This window comes from Rhinoderma darwinii, chromosome 2, assembly GCF_050947455.1.
Source record: "Rhinoderma darwinii isolate aRhiDar2 chromosome 2, aRhiDar2.hap1, whole genome shotgun sequence".
In the NCBI taxonomy this organism is placed as follows: domain Eukaryota; kingdom Metazoa; phylum Chordata; class Amphibia; order Anura; family Rhinodermatidae; genus Rhinoderma; species Rhinoderma darwinii.
Genome location: NC_134688.1, coordinates 183,385,464 through 183,400,904, shown reverse-complemented (window position 1 = coordinate 183,400,904; position 15,441 = coordinate 183,385,464). Strand labels below are relative to the sequence as shown.

General features: G+C 45.6%; 1 protein-coding gene across 1 annotated transcript in view; it reads right to left on the bottom strand.

Moving 5' to 3' along the window:
- OCA2 (OCA2 melanosomal transmembrane protein) overlaps positions 1-15,441 on the bottom strand; it is a 188,814-nt gene that overhangs the window by 100,048 nt on the left and 73,325 nt on the right. Inside the window, exon 10 of the mRNA XM_075850311.1 lies at positions 10,187-10,252. Within this exon, the coding sequence (XP_075706426.1) occupies positions 10,187-10,252 (66 nt within the window). The remainder of the gene's footprint in view (positions 1-10,186; positions 10,253-15,441) is intronic.

Here is a 15,441-nt window from a genome sequence, read left to right as displayed (position 1 = left end):
GCGTGGCACTCTCTACGGGGGGGGGTCTGCGTGGCACTCTCTACGGGGGGGGGTCTGCGTGGCACTCTCTACGGGGGGGGTCTGCGTGGCACTCTCTACGGGGGGGGTCTGCGTGGCACTCTCTACGGGGGGGGGGTCTGCGTGGCACTCTCTACGGGGGGGGGGTCTGCGTGGCACTCTCTACGGGGGGGGGGTCTGCGTGGCACTCTCTACGGGGGGGGGTCTGCGTGGCACTCTCTACGGGGGGGGTCTGCGTGGCACTCTCTACGGGGGGGGTCTGCGTGGCACTCTCTACGGGGGGGGTCTGCGTGGCACTCTCTACGGGGGGGGTCTGCGTGGCACTCTCTACGGGGGGGGTCTGCGTGGCACTCTCTACGGGGGGGGGTCTGCGTGGCACTCTCTACGGGGGGGTCTGCGTGGCACTCTCTACGGGGGGGTCTGCGTGGCACTCTCTACGGGGGGGGTCTGCGTGGCACTCTCTACGGGGGGGGTCTGCGTGGCACTCTCTACGGGGGGGTCTGCGTGGCACTCTCTACGGGGGGGTCTGCGTGGCACTCTCTACGGGGGGGTCTGCGTGGCACTCTCTACGGGGGGGTCTGCGTGGCACTCTCTACGGGGGGGTCTGCGTGGCACTCTCTACGGGGGGGTCTGCGTGGCACTCTCTACGGGGGGGTCTGCGTGGCACTCTCTACGGGGGGGTCTGCGTGGCACTCTCTACGGGGGGGTCTGCGTGGCACTCTCTACGGGGGGGTCTGCGTGGCACTCTCTACGGGGGGGTCTGCGTGGCACTCTCTACGGGGGGGTCTGCGTGGCACTCTCTACGGGGGGGTCTGCGTGGCACTCTCTACGGGGGGGTCTGCGTGGCACTCTCTACGGGGGGGTCTGCGTGGCACTCTCTACGGGGGGGTCTGCGTGGCACTCTCTACGGGGGGGTCTGCGTGGCACTCTCTACGGGGGGGTCTGCGTGGCACTCTCTACGGGGGGGTCTGCGTGGCACTCTCTACGGGGGGGTCTGCGTGGCACTCTCTACGGGGGGGTCTGCGTGGCACTCTCTACGGGGGGGTCTGCGTGGCACTCTCTACGGGGGGGTCTGCGTGGCACTCTCTACGGGGGGGTCTGCGTGGCACTCTCTACGGGGGGGTCTGCGTGGCACTCTCTACGGGGGGGTCTGCGTGGCACTCTCTACGGGGGGGTCTGCGTGGCACTCTCTACGGGGGGGTCTGCGTGGCACTCTCTACGGGGGGGTCTGCGTGGCACTCTCTACGGGGGGGTCTGCGTGGCACTCTCTACGGGGGGGTCTGCGTGGCACTCTCTACGGGGGGGTCTGCGTGGCACTCTCTACGGGGGGGTCTGCGTGGCACTCTCTACGGGGGGGTCTGCGTGGCACTCTCTACGGGGGGGTCTGCGTGGCACTCTCTACGGGGGGGTCTGCGTGGCACTCTCTACGGGGGGGTCTGCGTGGCACTCTCTACGGGGGGGTCTGCGTGGCACTCTCTACGGGGGGGTCTGCGTGGCACTCTCTACGGGGGGGTCTGCGTGGCACTCTCTACGGGGGGGTCTGCGTGGCACTCTCTACGGGGGGGTCTGCGTGGCACTCTCTACGGGGGGGTCTGCGTGGCACTCTCTACGGGGGGGTCTGCGTGGCACTCTCTACGGGGGGGTCTGCGTGGCACTCTCTACGGGGGGGTCTGCGTGGCACTCTCTACGGGGGGGGTCTGCGTGGCACTCTCTACGGGGGGGTCTGCGTGGCACTCTCTACGGGGGGGGTCTGCGTGGCACTCTCTACGGGGGGGGGTCTGCGTGGCACTCTCTACGGGGGGGTCTGCGTGGCACTCTCTACGGGGGGGTCTGCGTGGCACTCTCTACGGGGGGGTCTGCGTGGCACTCTCTACGGGGGGGTCTGCGTGGCACTCTCTACGGGGGGGTCTGCGTGGCACTCTCTACGGGGGGGGTCTGCGTGGCACTCTCTACGGGGGGGGTCTGCGTGGCACTCTCTACGGGGGGGTCTGCGTGGCACTCTCTACGGGGGGGTCTGCGTGGCACTCTCTACGGGGGGGTCTGCGTGGCACTCTCTACGGGGGGGGGTCTGCGTGGCACTCTCTACGGGGGGGGGTCTGCGTGGCACTCTCTACGGGGGGGGGTCTGCGTGGCACTCTCTACGGGGGGGTCTGCGTGGCACTCTCTACGGGGGGGTCTGCGTGGCACTCTCTACGGGGGGGTCTGCGTGGCACTCTCTACGGGGGGGTCTGCGTGGCACTCTCTACGGGGGGGTCTGCGTGGCACTCTCTACGGGGGGGTCTGCGTGGCACTCTCTACGGGGGGGTCTGCGTGGCACTCTCTACGGGGGGGTCTGCGTGGCACTCTCTACGGGGGGGTCTGCGTGGCACTCTCTATGGGGGGGGGTCTGCGTGGCACTCTCTACGGGGGGGTCTGCGTGGCACTCTCTACGGGGGGGGTCTGCGTGGCACTCTCTACGGGGGGGGGTCTGCGTGGCACTCTCTACGGGGGGGGTCTGCGTGGCACTCTACGGGGGGGGGGTCTGCGTGGCACTCTCTACGGGGGGGGGGGTCTGCGTGGCACTCTCTACGGGGGGGGGGTCTGCGTGGCACTCTCTACGGGGGGGGGGGTCTGCGTGGCACTCTCTACGGGGGGGGGGTCTGCGTGGCACTCTCTACAGGGGGGTCTGTGTGCAACTATCTACAGGGGGGTCTGTGTGCAACTATCTACAGGCGGTCTGTGTGGCGTTCTCTACAAGCGGTCTGTGTGGCGCCATCTATAGGGACAGTAGTGTAATGAGAAATTCCTTCATTGATGCCAATAATTGGTGTTTATAATGGTCTATTTTACTGCTGTACTTGTAATATTATAGTATTTAAAAAAGTAATTAAAACTAATTTAAAATGTTTTATTTTTCTCTTATTTAGTCGCTACATTAGTGTTTACTGGGGGTATTACCTTTGGTCATCAGATCGCCCACCATTTATGGAGACTTGCCATGCTCCCCAACTGCCCTACTCAGGAGCTGCCAAGACTTAGGCTGGGTTCACACGAGCACATTAACGTCCGTAATGGACGGACGTATTTCGGCCGGAAGTCCCGGACCGAACTCAGTGCAGGGAGCCGGGCTCCTAGCATCGTAGTTATGTACGACGCTAGGAGTCCCTGCCTCTCCGTGGAACTACTGTCCCATACTGAAAACATGATTACAGTACGGGACAGTTGTCCTGCAGCGAGGCAGGGACTCCTAGCATCGTACATAACTATGATGCTAGGAGCCCGGCTCCCTGCACTGAGTTCGGTCCGGGACTTCCGGCCGAAATAGTCCGTCCATTACGGACGTTAATGTGCTCGTGTGAACCCAGCCTTAGAGGGAACATTTCACAGGACCCGCTGACACTGAACCAGTCAGTCCCACGGACCTGACAGATTCAGGCCTTAGCGCACGATACAGTAGCTCTGTATACAGAATACAGAGCAGCTGTTTTTCAAAAAGTAGAAAGAATTTAATAAAAACTAAATTATAAAGTTGCACAAAACACACCAACCTTTTTATTAATAAAAATAAAAATCGCATTCAAGGGTTTACACAGTCTTCAAATGGTAGGTATTTTACAGAAATTTAGATCATAAAATAGCATTATATACTGTAACTGGTAAATTGGTTAAGACAGTTATATATACTGCCCATGTTATTCTACACAATTAATTTGAAGGGACTTAAATAGGGCATAGAAAACATACATTGAACAAAATAACATTGTGCATATCCTATTGCAAATACCTTCATTCCATTCCTCCATTTAAAGTGTTTGTCCGGCGTCAGAAAATGAATGTTACTCTGTGCAATTAAAAAAAGTTATAATTTCCCCAATATACTTCTTGTATTAATTCCTCACGGTTTCCAAGATCTCTGTTTGTTGTTATTCAGTAGGAGCATTCATTGTTTAGAAATAAACAGTGAAAGTTCCCACTGAACAACAAGCAGAGATCTTAATAAATGTGGGGAATTATTTCCAAAAGTATATTGGAAAACTATATAACTTATACTCAAAATACCTTTCATTTCTGAAACGGGGCAACCCCTTTAAATATATGATTTAGTTGCTGAACGTGTTATTTTCAGATTACGATGTTAAAAGCACTTCGCAAAGAACAAGACTAACTGAAAGAAAATTAAATAAAACAATTACTGTACACCTAACTTTCAACTGACCGTGACACTTCCATCTGGCTCATACTTGTTATGTTATTAGACTATTAATCATAGAGAAACGTGTTTGATAAATCACATTCTACAACTGGGAATGCAGAATTGCATTTAAACCCCAAGTACTTCTAGCAAGTCTAAATAAAGTCAACACTATGCCAAAGCGTAAGGCTTACAGCAAGTCTGAATAATTCTGACCTGGCTGTGTCCATTTGTAAGTATGGCCTTTTTCGGTGTTTTTGCATAAATGTCCTTGTTTTTATCTGTTTTGTCTGTACATCAGGAGCTTTTCGCTCCAGTTAGGGACTCGCAAGTCTGGGGATCCTTGTCGTGGATTGCGAGCTTGCGTCCTTTTGGCCAAAATGATCACTAATACCCCAGGTATTTTTCATTATTACTTATATTCGCTTCTTTTGGACACAGCCAGGTCTTTGATGCTGGGAGAGCATGGTGTGTTGTTGTTGTTTGGCATAGCAAGCAGGGTAGCCCGCTCTATGAATTATCAAGGCGTCACAAATAGGCTTCTACCTGGCTAGACACGTTGCGCCTCATGACTTACACACTATCCCTCCATGTTTCACACACTTGCATCCCATTATTCATTTATTTTTTAGGCACTTTACTCATTACTGCCCCCTATATTTCACTTACATTATTACACTTGCACATAGACTATTCATTTATTATTTCTTACTACACATCCCATGCACCACATACCACTCCCCTCAAGACTAGTGGGAGTGGCTATTATTATTTAAAGCACCTGCTCACTCGCCTTTATCAGCGTTTCTGACCTGGCTGTGTCCATTTGTAAGTATGGCCTTTTTCGGTGTTTTTGCAAGTCTGAATAAAGTCAACACTATGCCAAAGAGTAAGGCTTATAGCAAGTCTGAATAAAGTCAACACTATGCCAAAGAGTAAGGCTTCACGTATAATTTTTGACAAATATAGAAAGGTGCAGGCAGATGCAGCCGTACCTATATACAAAGGGGACTTTTACTATATTGAAATAGGAGAATATTTATGTGCAATGTATTTATCAAAAGATTTTTGCTAATGTGTCCATCAAATCAGATGGCTTCTACACGATTAGGCCCCATGCACACAATAGTAGACTTCATCCGTAATTACGGACCCATTCATTTCTATTACCGACAGATACCTTCCCGTATATATTTACGGGCAGTTGTCCGTGCCGCAGAAAGGCTCTGCAAAACATAGAACATGTCCTATTTTTTTTGCTTTTTACGGACCGTGCTCCCATACTTTATAGCCCGTAATCACAGACCGTAGTTATGGGCACGGCCGTGTGCAGGGCCTTAGGCTGTACATTTAAGACTTTATAACTTTACACTTATACCCCAAAAAAGTGATCGTGATCTGTTTTATATATTTGAGATATTAGCAAGAGTGACAATAGATGATAAATTAGCATCTCAAAACAGACTATCAGCTTTCATATGGTCCGTATGATCAATCAGCAAAAAAATTATTATTTACCATCAGCGTCTAAGCAGCCAATTGAAAAGTGTCAACCAATATAACTGCACGCCTGTTTCTGGTGAAAAAATGGCCACCACAACAAAAAAGAAAATTATACATAATTGTCCAACTTTGGCTACTGCTCCAACTTCTGATCATAGGCTATTTTTAACATTTTTGGTGGAAATCCTTTTTATAGGTCGGATGTACAGTGTTTTGCTGCATTTTTCACAGCATTTTTTTAGGTTAAAATTGCTGTGGCCGGATGTTGCCTTTTGTGTATAGTAAAAAATTTTTTTGACAAAAAGTCTATATACACAGCTTTTTTGTTTGTGGTGTTTTGGTGCAGTTTTTGGGATCAGTAGCATTTTTCACCAAAACTCTGCATGCTTTGGTTGTGGCGTTTTCTTTCCCATAGGCTTATCTAAAAGTACTTTTAAAAACAAAAAAGGCAGAAATAATATGTTGCAAAGGTTTAATTTTTTCTTTAAATACACCAAAAACGCCATGAAAAATGCTTGCAATCCATGGTTATTTTTTCAAGCGTTTAAAAAAAGCTAACAAAATAGTGAAGGAGGCCTAGAAGATTTTTACTAAATGAGAGCCCCTTATCGAAAAAGGCTATACTCACCGCTTACATTAAAAAAAAGATTTTTTTACATATGCTAGCGGTTAACTGGAATAAAAAATAAATAAATTGTTTCAGGCTGCAATCTTTATTCATTTATTTTCAGACCCCCTGGTATGCAGTTTGAAACCTGCTCCTAGTTTCAGACTTATCATGAGTATATGTCCTTCCCAGTAATACATGATGAATGTGAGGTCTGAATCCAGGATGCTGCTGCCTTTACCAACTCATGCATCAGCAAAGCTTCCTTCCTGTACTGCTTTTACCTACTACAGCCCGTGAAGGATAATTTCTCCCTTGTTCTGACAGACATGAGGCTGAGGAGTGTGTGATCTTCCCACTACAGAGTCTGCCCTGGGTGCTATACAGTTTCTGTTATTCTTCTTTCCTTGCAGACTGTCATGCGCACTCTCCTCCCTTTCTATACTCTAGATAGGGAGGAGAGCACTCAGGCTGTCAGTATCACACTCTGATACTGACAGCCTGTGTGATTTGCCCTCCTTAAAGACGATGAGGTTTTTCCCTTCACCACACTCTGATTTGCCATGTACAACCCTTTATTCCCCTTCCTTGCTGTTATCTCTAAGGGTATGTTCACACGGCTTACTTTCAGCCCAGAAAAACGGCTGAAAATACGGAACATCTACCCATTGATTTCAATGGGAAAAACAGCGTTTCGTTCTGACGGGGCGGTTTTTTTCGTGGCTATTTGAAAAGACTGCGCGTAAAAAACCACCAAGTAAAAAGAAGTGCATGTCACTTCTTGAGCTGTTTTTGGAGCAGTGTTTCATTGGATCAATAGAACACCACAAAAAAACTTTTGTGGTTTTAAAAACGGCTGAAAATTAGAGGATGTTTTTCCTTGAAAACAGCTCCGGATTTTACAGCCATTTTTAGTTTGCCGTGTCAACATACCCTAAGGGTATGTTCACACGCTTAGCAAAAAATAGTCTGAAAATACGGAGCTGTTTTCAAACGTATACTGCTCTTAATTTTCAGCCGTTTTTTTAATCATTCTCGCGTCTTTTACGGCCGTTTTGGGAGCTGTTTTTCTATAGAGTCAATGAAAAACGGCTCAAGTAGTGACATGCACTTCTTTTTACAGGGCATCTTTTTACGCACCATCTTTCAAAAATGAGGCGTAAAAAAATGTCCCGTCTCAAGAAAAACGCTGTATTTCCCATTAAAATCAATGGGCAGATGTTTGTAGTCGTTCTGCTTTCGATTTTTCTGCCGTTTTTTGGATCGCAATGGCCCGAAAAACGGCAGAAAATAGGTTGTGTGCACATACCCTAACCCTGAAAGAAGGGGGAGGGCAGAGAGCCAACACAGCCAGGAGCAGAAGTAGCAGCACTTCCATCTATGTACAGAAGTTACACAGACTCTACAGCAGCAGAATGGTAGGATGTTTTTAAACAAAGACTATTTAAAAAGTTGCCTAATTAGCATTTTAAAATGCAAATGAAGAAAAAAAACCAGTGCAACAATGTCTATAGCCTTTACGCTGGTTTAAAAAATATACGGGCACAATAAACCAAATGCTGCTGCCACACCGTATTTAAAGTAACATCTCTTACTGTTTGGTGCAATTTTAGTTTTAGAAGCATCATTGTAACGTCTTACCCTTTTCTCAAATATCACTAAACTTATAAAATGTCATACTGCTTAAATGTAACTACTTTGAATATGCCATAATTTACTCCAATCTGCTTTAAATGTATTAAGAACTTTGTGACCTTATACATTGTCTTTTACAATCTTTTAGAAAATGCTGTAGCATTTGAAGTTCCAAAGTATACAGCCCAAGTATGATATTTACAGGAATGCAATTTTACGGTTAGCAAGTTATTCAAAGTAAAGACTATAAAAGTTTTAGGCATATGCCTCCAACCCGGATTTGCTTTGGATTCATTGCTGATTTCCTGAGCGAAATATACACCAAAAATGCACAACTGCAGTACAGTATAATGCACATGAATAAAGGTTTAACAAAACCGAATTTAAGTGTATACTGCGGATCAAATTCACATCATGGCCAATCTGTCAGATTTTTTTCTGGATTTGCAGCAGATGTCATACATTGCTTCGCAATGGGTCATATATGTACCAGATTTTGCAAGTGACACATGCAATTATAGAACCAGCAAGTTCAAATTGATTGACATCACAGAAACCCCCTTCAGATTGAAATCACCGCTGATTTTGAAACGGCGGACTTTGCCAGGAGCAGTCGTTCAGCTGTTGCAGTGGAAACATAGTGTTACATCCTAGTAACATCTGAATGGAGTGACTGCTCTGGCACATAGAGGGGGAGTCCCAAGTGGGGGACCCCTCTAGGATGTCCTCCCAACACACTACTGCATATGGACAGGGTTTGTCTTTATGATACAACCCCTTTAAAAATTGTGGTCACGCATAGCAGCCGCTGTTTGGCCGAAGTGCACCCAGAAACCACAACAGCATTCAGTTTTATCGTGAATCTGTTGGGTTTTGCAATGCTCATCCTAGCTGTGTGATTATTGGAGGCATTTGATATTTTACCTGCAATATCATAGCCCAAAATGAGCATTGCATGACAGCTCCGATGCAGTTGCAGAATGAAAGGACCATGGCCAAACCATGGATATTACAAGTGGCTTTACCCTAAGGCTATGTTCACACGCTTAACAAAAAACAGCTGAAAATACGAAGCCGTTTAAGCAACTAGTGTTTTTTTATGGCCGTTTTTGGAGCGGTTTTACTATCGAGTCAATGAAAAACGGCTCCAAAAATGGCTCAAGAAGTGACATGCAGTTCTTTTTTACGAGGCGGGTTTTTACACGTCAGTTTTTAAAAACGGCAGCGTAAAAAACGCTGCATGGGAACAGAATGCAGTATTTCCCATTGAAATCAATGGGCAGATGTTTGGAGGCGTTCAGCCTCCGCATTTGTAGCCATGTTTTGGGGCATTTACGGCCCAAAAACTGCTGAAAATAGCCTGTGTGAAGATAGCCTATGTTCACACGGCCTATTTTCTGCCGTTTTTCTGCCCGTAAACGCCCGAAAAATGGCCAAAAATATGAAGCAGAACGCATCCAAACATCTGCCCATTGATTTCAATGGGAAAAATGGCGTTCTGTTCCGACGGGCCGTTTTTTATACGCGGCCGTTTTTAAAAACGACCTCGTAAAAAAACGGCTGCAATAAAGAAGTGCAGGTCACTTCTTTGGAGGTTTTTGGAGCAGTTTTTCATAGACTAAAAAAAAAACAGCTCCAAAAACAGCTGTAAAAAAAACTTCTGAAAATAAGGAGCTGTTTTCCCTTGAACGCTCTGTATTTTCAGACGTTTTTGGTTAAGGGTGTGAACATACACTAACACTGACATTTGTATTCCTTACGTGTTTGTCTGTATGTCAGACTCCCACACACAGGCCTTCCTAAAAAGAAATAATGTCATACAATATTCATGGGATAGCTGTGGCATAACTTGCACCTTGATATAGTTGAAATATATCTATAATAATTAGTAGGTGGGGATCCTGACACCCACCAATGCTTTGGGACACAAAGATAATGGTGGGCCGATAGTGACATTCATCTTACTGGTTGGCAACCTAGGACAATTCCATGACACAGTAGTCAAACATACACAATATGGGGGGGGGGTGAAAAAAAAACATCGCATATAAACTATTACTAGAAACAGCATTGTCAATTTTTAGTTTAGAATATTAGAATTAGAACGTCTTAGAGTATTACATAACTTAGCTGCAATTAAACTTTGTTTTGTCTTACCTCAGTAGAGTTTTTAGAATGCAGGGATATTACCAATGATTGGAAACTGGTATATTACAACCTCTACTTGTTATAAATGACAGATTAATAATTACCATTCCAAACAGAAAGGCCAGCGTTTCATAATCAATCCACTCCACTACCTTCACCAAGCTTGGTCTCTACAATTAGAGGACAGAATAAAATATTAAATAAAAGGGTTAATTGCCCACATAATGATTAGCTGCACAGAATACACACTCCATTTAATAATCAACTATTCAAATTAACATTTATATGAACATCATTTTCCTATGCTTCCTGTTCATTGCCATTTATATCCTAATTTTTTCTTTTGTGTATTTTTACCTCGAATGCTTTCTCATTATTTAGTCATTTTAAAGGACCCTGTGTTATTGTGTGCGGTCACCATGTAACAAAGATATTGATTTTTAGGTGTATAAATTGCTATTTCTACAAATGCCATAAAGGCAGAGGTGTACGGTAAATTATCTGTGCTGTAACTAGTATAAGAAAATTAATTCAAACTGTATTTAAAAATGTCTATGAAAAAAACAGTTAACTATTCAGAAAGCTCCTAAATTAAATAATTCTAGCTGAAAATGCTTTCAAGTTTATGTTGATCTTTGATCACAGTTTTACAATATGAAATTTGCATAAAAAGTTTGGTAGCAATACATTACTTACCTAGTACAGGTCCTGAGTGACAGTTTTTCTTATAGATCAGAGCTGCAGTCACAAATCTGCTGGTTGTTATTGGGAACAGTCAACAAGCTTGTCGACAGATTACATCTAAGGGTATGTTCACACACACTAATTACGGACGTAATTCGGGCGTTTTTGCCCCGAATTACGGCCAAAAAATGCGGCTTGAAAGCGTTGACAAACATCTGCCCATTGAAAGCAATGGGCTGACGTTTGTCTGTTCACACGAGGCGTATATTTACGCGCCGCTGTCAAATGACGGCGCGTAAATAGACGCCCGCGTCAAAGAAGTGACCTGTCACTTCTTTGGGCGTAATTGGAGCCGTTATTCATTGACTCCAATGAAAAGCAGCGCCAATTACGTCCGTAACGGACGCGGCGTTCAAGCGCCTGCACATGCCGTTACGGCTGAAATTACGGGGATATTTTCTCCTGAAAACATCCCCGTAATTTCAGCCGTTACGGACGCTGTCGTGTGAACATACCCTAAGGCTGGGTTCGCACAACCTATTTTCAGACGTAAAAGAGGCATATTATGCCTCGTTTTACATCTGAAAATAGGGCTACAATACGTCGGCAAACATCTGCCCATTCATTTGAATGGGTTTGCCGACGTACTGTGCAGACAACCTGTCATTTACGTGTCGTTGTTTGACAGCTGTCAAACAACGACGCGTAAAAATACAGCCTCGTCAAAAGAAGTGCAGGAAACTTCTTTCAGACGTAATTTGAGCCGTTCTTCATTGAACTCAATGAAGCACAGCTCAAAATTTACAGCTGTCAGAGAAGCCTCGCAAAATGCGAGGAGGAGCAATTACGTCTGAAACGAGGCAGCTGTTTTCTCCTGAAAACAGTCTGTCTTTTCAGACGTAAAAGCCAGTTATCGTGTGCACATACCCTTAGGTTTGTTCCCATCTGTAATGGGACTGTATAGTTACTGGTGTAAAAGCTAAACTTGCCTGAATGTAAATCAGAGCTACCTCTGCACAGACATATTTCCAGACTCTAATGCTGATAGCTTACAGCTCTGAAGCCAGCAGAACTGTGAATGCTGCTCTGGGCTATAATACAGGCTGCAACTCTGGGTCAGTGCTAAATAAGTAAAGCAACACAATTACAGTATTGCTCCTCTTCATGTACATTTATTCTATACCTGGAAGCTCTATCATATAAATAGAGAGAGGTGAAACGTTTACATTAGAGGCACATTCAGGCTTCTCCCCCCCCCCCCCCCCCAGATCTACAATTTGGGTGTTTAATGACAAATTACAATATTCTGCACAGATTACTCACATCTTAGTTTCAATGCGGTGTTAAACTCACATGATTTTATATGCAGTTAAGATTAATATCATGTACTAGGTGGTGTTTAAGTAGAGTTTTGCTCTGGTGTCATCAATAATAGTTTATTCAATAAAATGTTTAATATTTTAACGCTACCTAATAATTGCTGTAAATTGTAGAACATCTGCTACTTATATTGCTTCTATGTAACGGGGCGTAAAGCTTAATGAAGAAAAAGTGCCAAATTGTATAAACGTAGTTAAGGTAACATTAAAATAAATGCGTCATGGGCTACATGCCAAAAACGGGGCAGTTTCCATGAGATATTTATAAAGTGAAAGGAGTCAAATTTTCATTTTAATGTGACATTAAAATAGAATGTCACACAAAATGTTGCTTTACTTACATACCAGGTATATTAAAGTGTATACATAATGTTCAGAATGGGTCTTCAATTTTGGAGCTGAATATTTAACCCAATAAGGACCAGTCTATTTTGGGCTTTCGAAACCAAGCAAATTTTGTTTTCATCAGAGTTGTATTATTTATTGACACCATTTTAAAAAGGTACATACAATTTATTGATTAACTTATGAACCTTTTTTTGGGGGGAGATTGAAAAATAAAAAATTCTGCAGTTTTTTGCACCATGGACCATACAGAATAGATATGTTCATTTTATTCTATGAGAATTATGGTAAAACCATATTTATATAGTTTTTCAGATTCTCTACTTTTGCTGAAAAAAAGCATGTTTGATGGATGGCAATCTGATGTTCCAGCGCAAAACTGACAAACGATTAGACCAGGGGTCTCAAACTCGGCCGGGTAAGTGGGCCGCATATAGAAAAAATGGGAAGTTGACGGGCCGCATTACTTTCAAATTTGATACAATATAAAATTATTGTTAATCAATTCGTTATTTGAACTACTATAACACTATATTACTATAATAATACCGCTAGGTTTAAAATTTGAGAGATTTCTCCACATGCTTATTTCAACAATCCAGATTTCCAGTTTAAGTGTCGCTAAATGCAGTCCGGCGGCTCAGTTAGCAGCGTTTGGCAGACACACGGCAAGATTGGGCAGCCCCTTTTTAGATCGTGCCCTCGGCAGATGCTGCCACAGTGCCCTCGGCAGATGCTGCCACAGTGCCCTCGGCAGATGCTGCCACAGTGCCCTCGGCAGATGCTGCCACAGTGCCCTCGGCAGATGCTGCCACAGTGCTGTCAGGGGCTTGCCCAGAGCTGGAGTCCCGGAGCAGAGCCGCTTCTAGCACTCTGCCTGGGATCCCAGCTCTGCTCCTGACATAACTGTCCATATATGGACGGAGATGTCAGGGGCAACCCCAGAGCTTGAGTCCCGGGCAGAGCGCTAGTAGGCTCTTCCTGGGACTCCAGCTGTGCTCCTGACATCACTCGGACTCCTGCTCTTGGGAAGCCCCTGACATCATTGTCGATGTATGGACAGCGATGTCAGAGGCTTCCCCAGAGTCCCAGAGCAGAGCCTATACTAGCGCTCTGCTTGGGACTCCAGCTCTGGGGAAGCCCCAGACATCGCTGGACAAACCCTGCAGGACATGGCGAAAGTAGCATTTCCCTAAAAAAGGATGAACTCATTTCCCTTGCTGGTATGATTCATTATATCAGTGCAGATTTAAAAGTATGACGTATGTTGTGTATGTGCTGAAGCTCTGCTCGGGACTCCGGCTCTGGGGAAGCCCCAGACATCATGTGTCTAAACATGAACACCGATGTCAGGGAATTCGACAGAGTCCTGGAGCAGAGCCGATACTAGCACTCTGCCCGGGACTCCTCTCTGGGGACGACCCTGAAACACTGTCCATATATATGGACAGCGATGTCAGGGAATTCCACAGAGTCCCAGAGCAGAGCCTGTACTAGTGTACTAGCGCTCTGCACGGGACTCCGGCTCTGGGGAAGCCGGCCCAGACATCGCTGTTCATATGTGGACAGCGATGTCAGGGAATTCCAGAGTCTCGTGGCAGAGCCTATAATAGCGGCTCTGAGTCCCGCAGGCCGCAGATGACAGCGCCCGCGGGCTGCGTGCTTGAGACCCCTGGATTAGACTATGCCTCTGGCAGACCTGGGGGCATTTTTCAGGCCCCCGGCTGCCATTGAAAGTCATCAGCACCCCTTCAGCCCCCCACCCTCTGTCAAACTATTAAACGTGGCATCGAAGTGGTTAACCGAGCCGATGAGTTAGGCCAATCTCACTCACTCCCCATCGCTATGTCTGTATTTGCAGTGGGATGTGAGCATGGTTAGAGAATGCCCCAGAACGGCTTCCTGTGTGGGCACCAGCGGACGCCAATTCACGTCCTAATGGAAAGGGACACTGAGTGTATGTTCACATGCTTAACCAAAAACCTCTGAAAATATGGAGCTGTTTTCAAGGGAAAACAGCTCCTGATTTCCAGGCATTTTTTAATCAAACTCGCGTTTTTAGTGGTGTTTTTTACGGCCGTTTTGGAGCGGTTTTTTGTAGTCAATGAAAAATGGCTCCAAAAACGTCCCAAGAAGTGACATGCACTTCTTTTTCACAGGCATCTTTTTATGTGCCGTTTTTGGAAAACGAGGTGTAAAACAACACCCCGTCGGAACAGAACGCCGTATTTCCCATTGAAATCAATGGGAAGATGTTTGTAAGCATTCTGCTTCTGTTTTTCCAGGCATTTTTTGAGGCGTAAACGCCCCAAACTACGCCTGAAAACGCTACGTGCGCACATACCCTTAGGAAACAGGCTTCCGCTGATTTGCAGGTTTGTTTTTTTTACAATTAACGATATATAAAGATCCTATGGTAGGATTGAAACGTCGCTTTTCTATTGGAATTGAATAAACCACCATTTTCTTCATTGGAGTGCCGCATATCTTCTTTTACTATATCTGACATTTCGTCCGAGGATCGGGACGTTTTTGCTGGGCACCCGTTCATTGATTTCCATGTGAGTGCTGCTGCTTTCTCCTTGTATATGTATATATATGTGTGTGTGTGTGTGTGTGTGTGTGTGTGTGTGTGTGTGTGTGTGTGTGTGTGTGTGTGTGTGTGTGTGTGTGTGTATGTATATATATATATATATATATATATATATATATATATACACATATATATATATACACACACACACACACACACACACACACACACACACACACACACACACACACACAGTGAAGGAAATAAGTATTTGATCCCTTGCTGATTTTGTAAGTTTGCCCACTGTCAAAGACATGAACAGTCTAGAATTTTTAGGCTAGGTTAATTTTACCAGCGAGAGATGGATTATATATATATATAAAAATAAAAAAATAATCACATTGTCAAAATTATATAT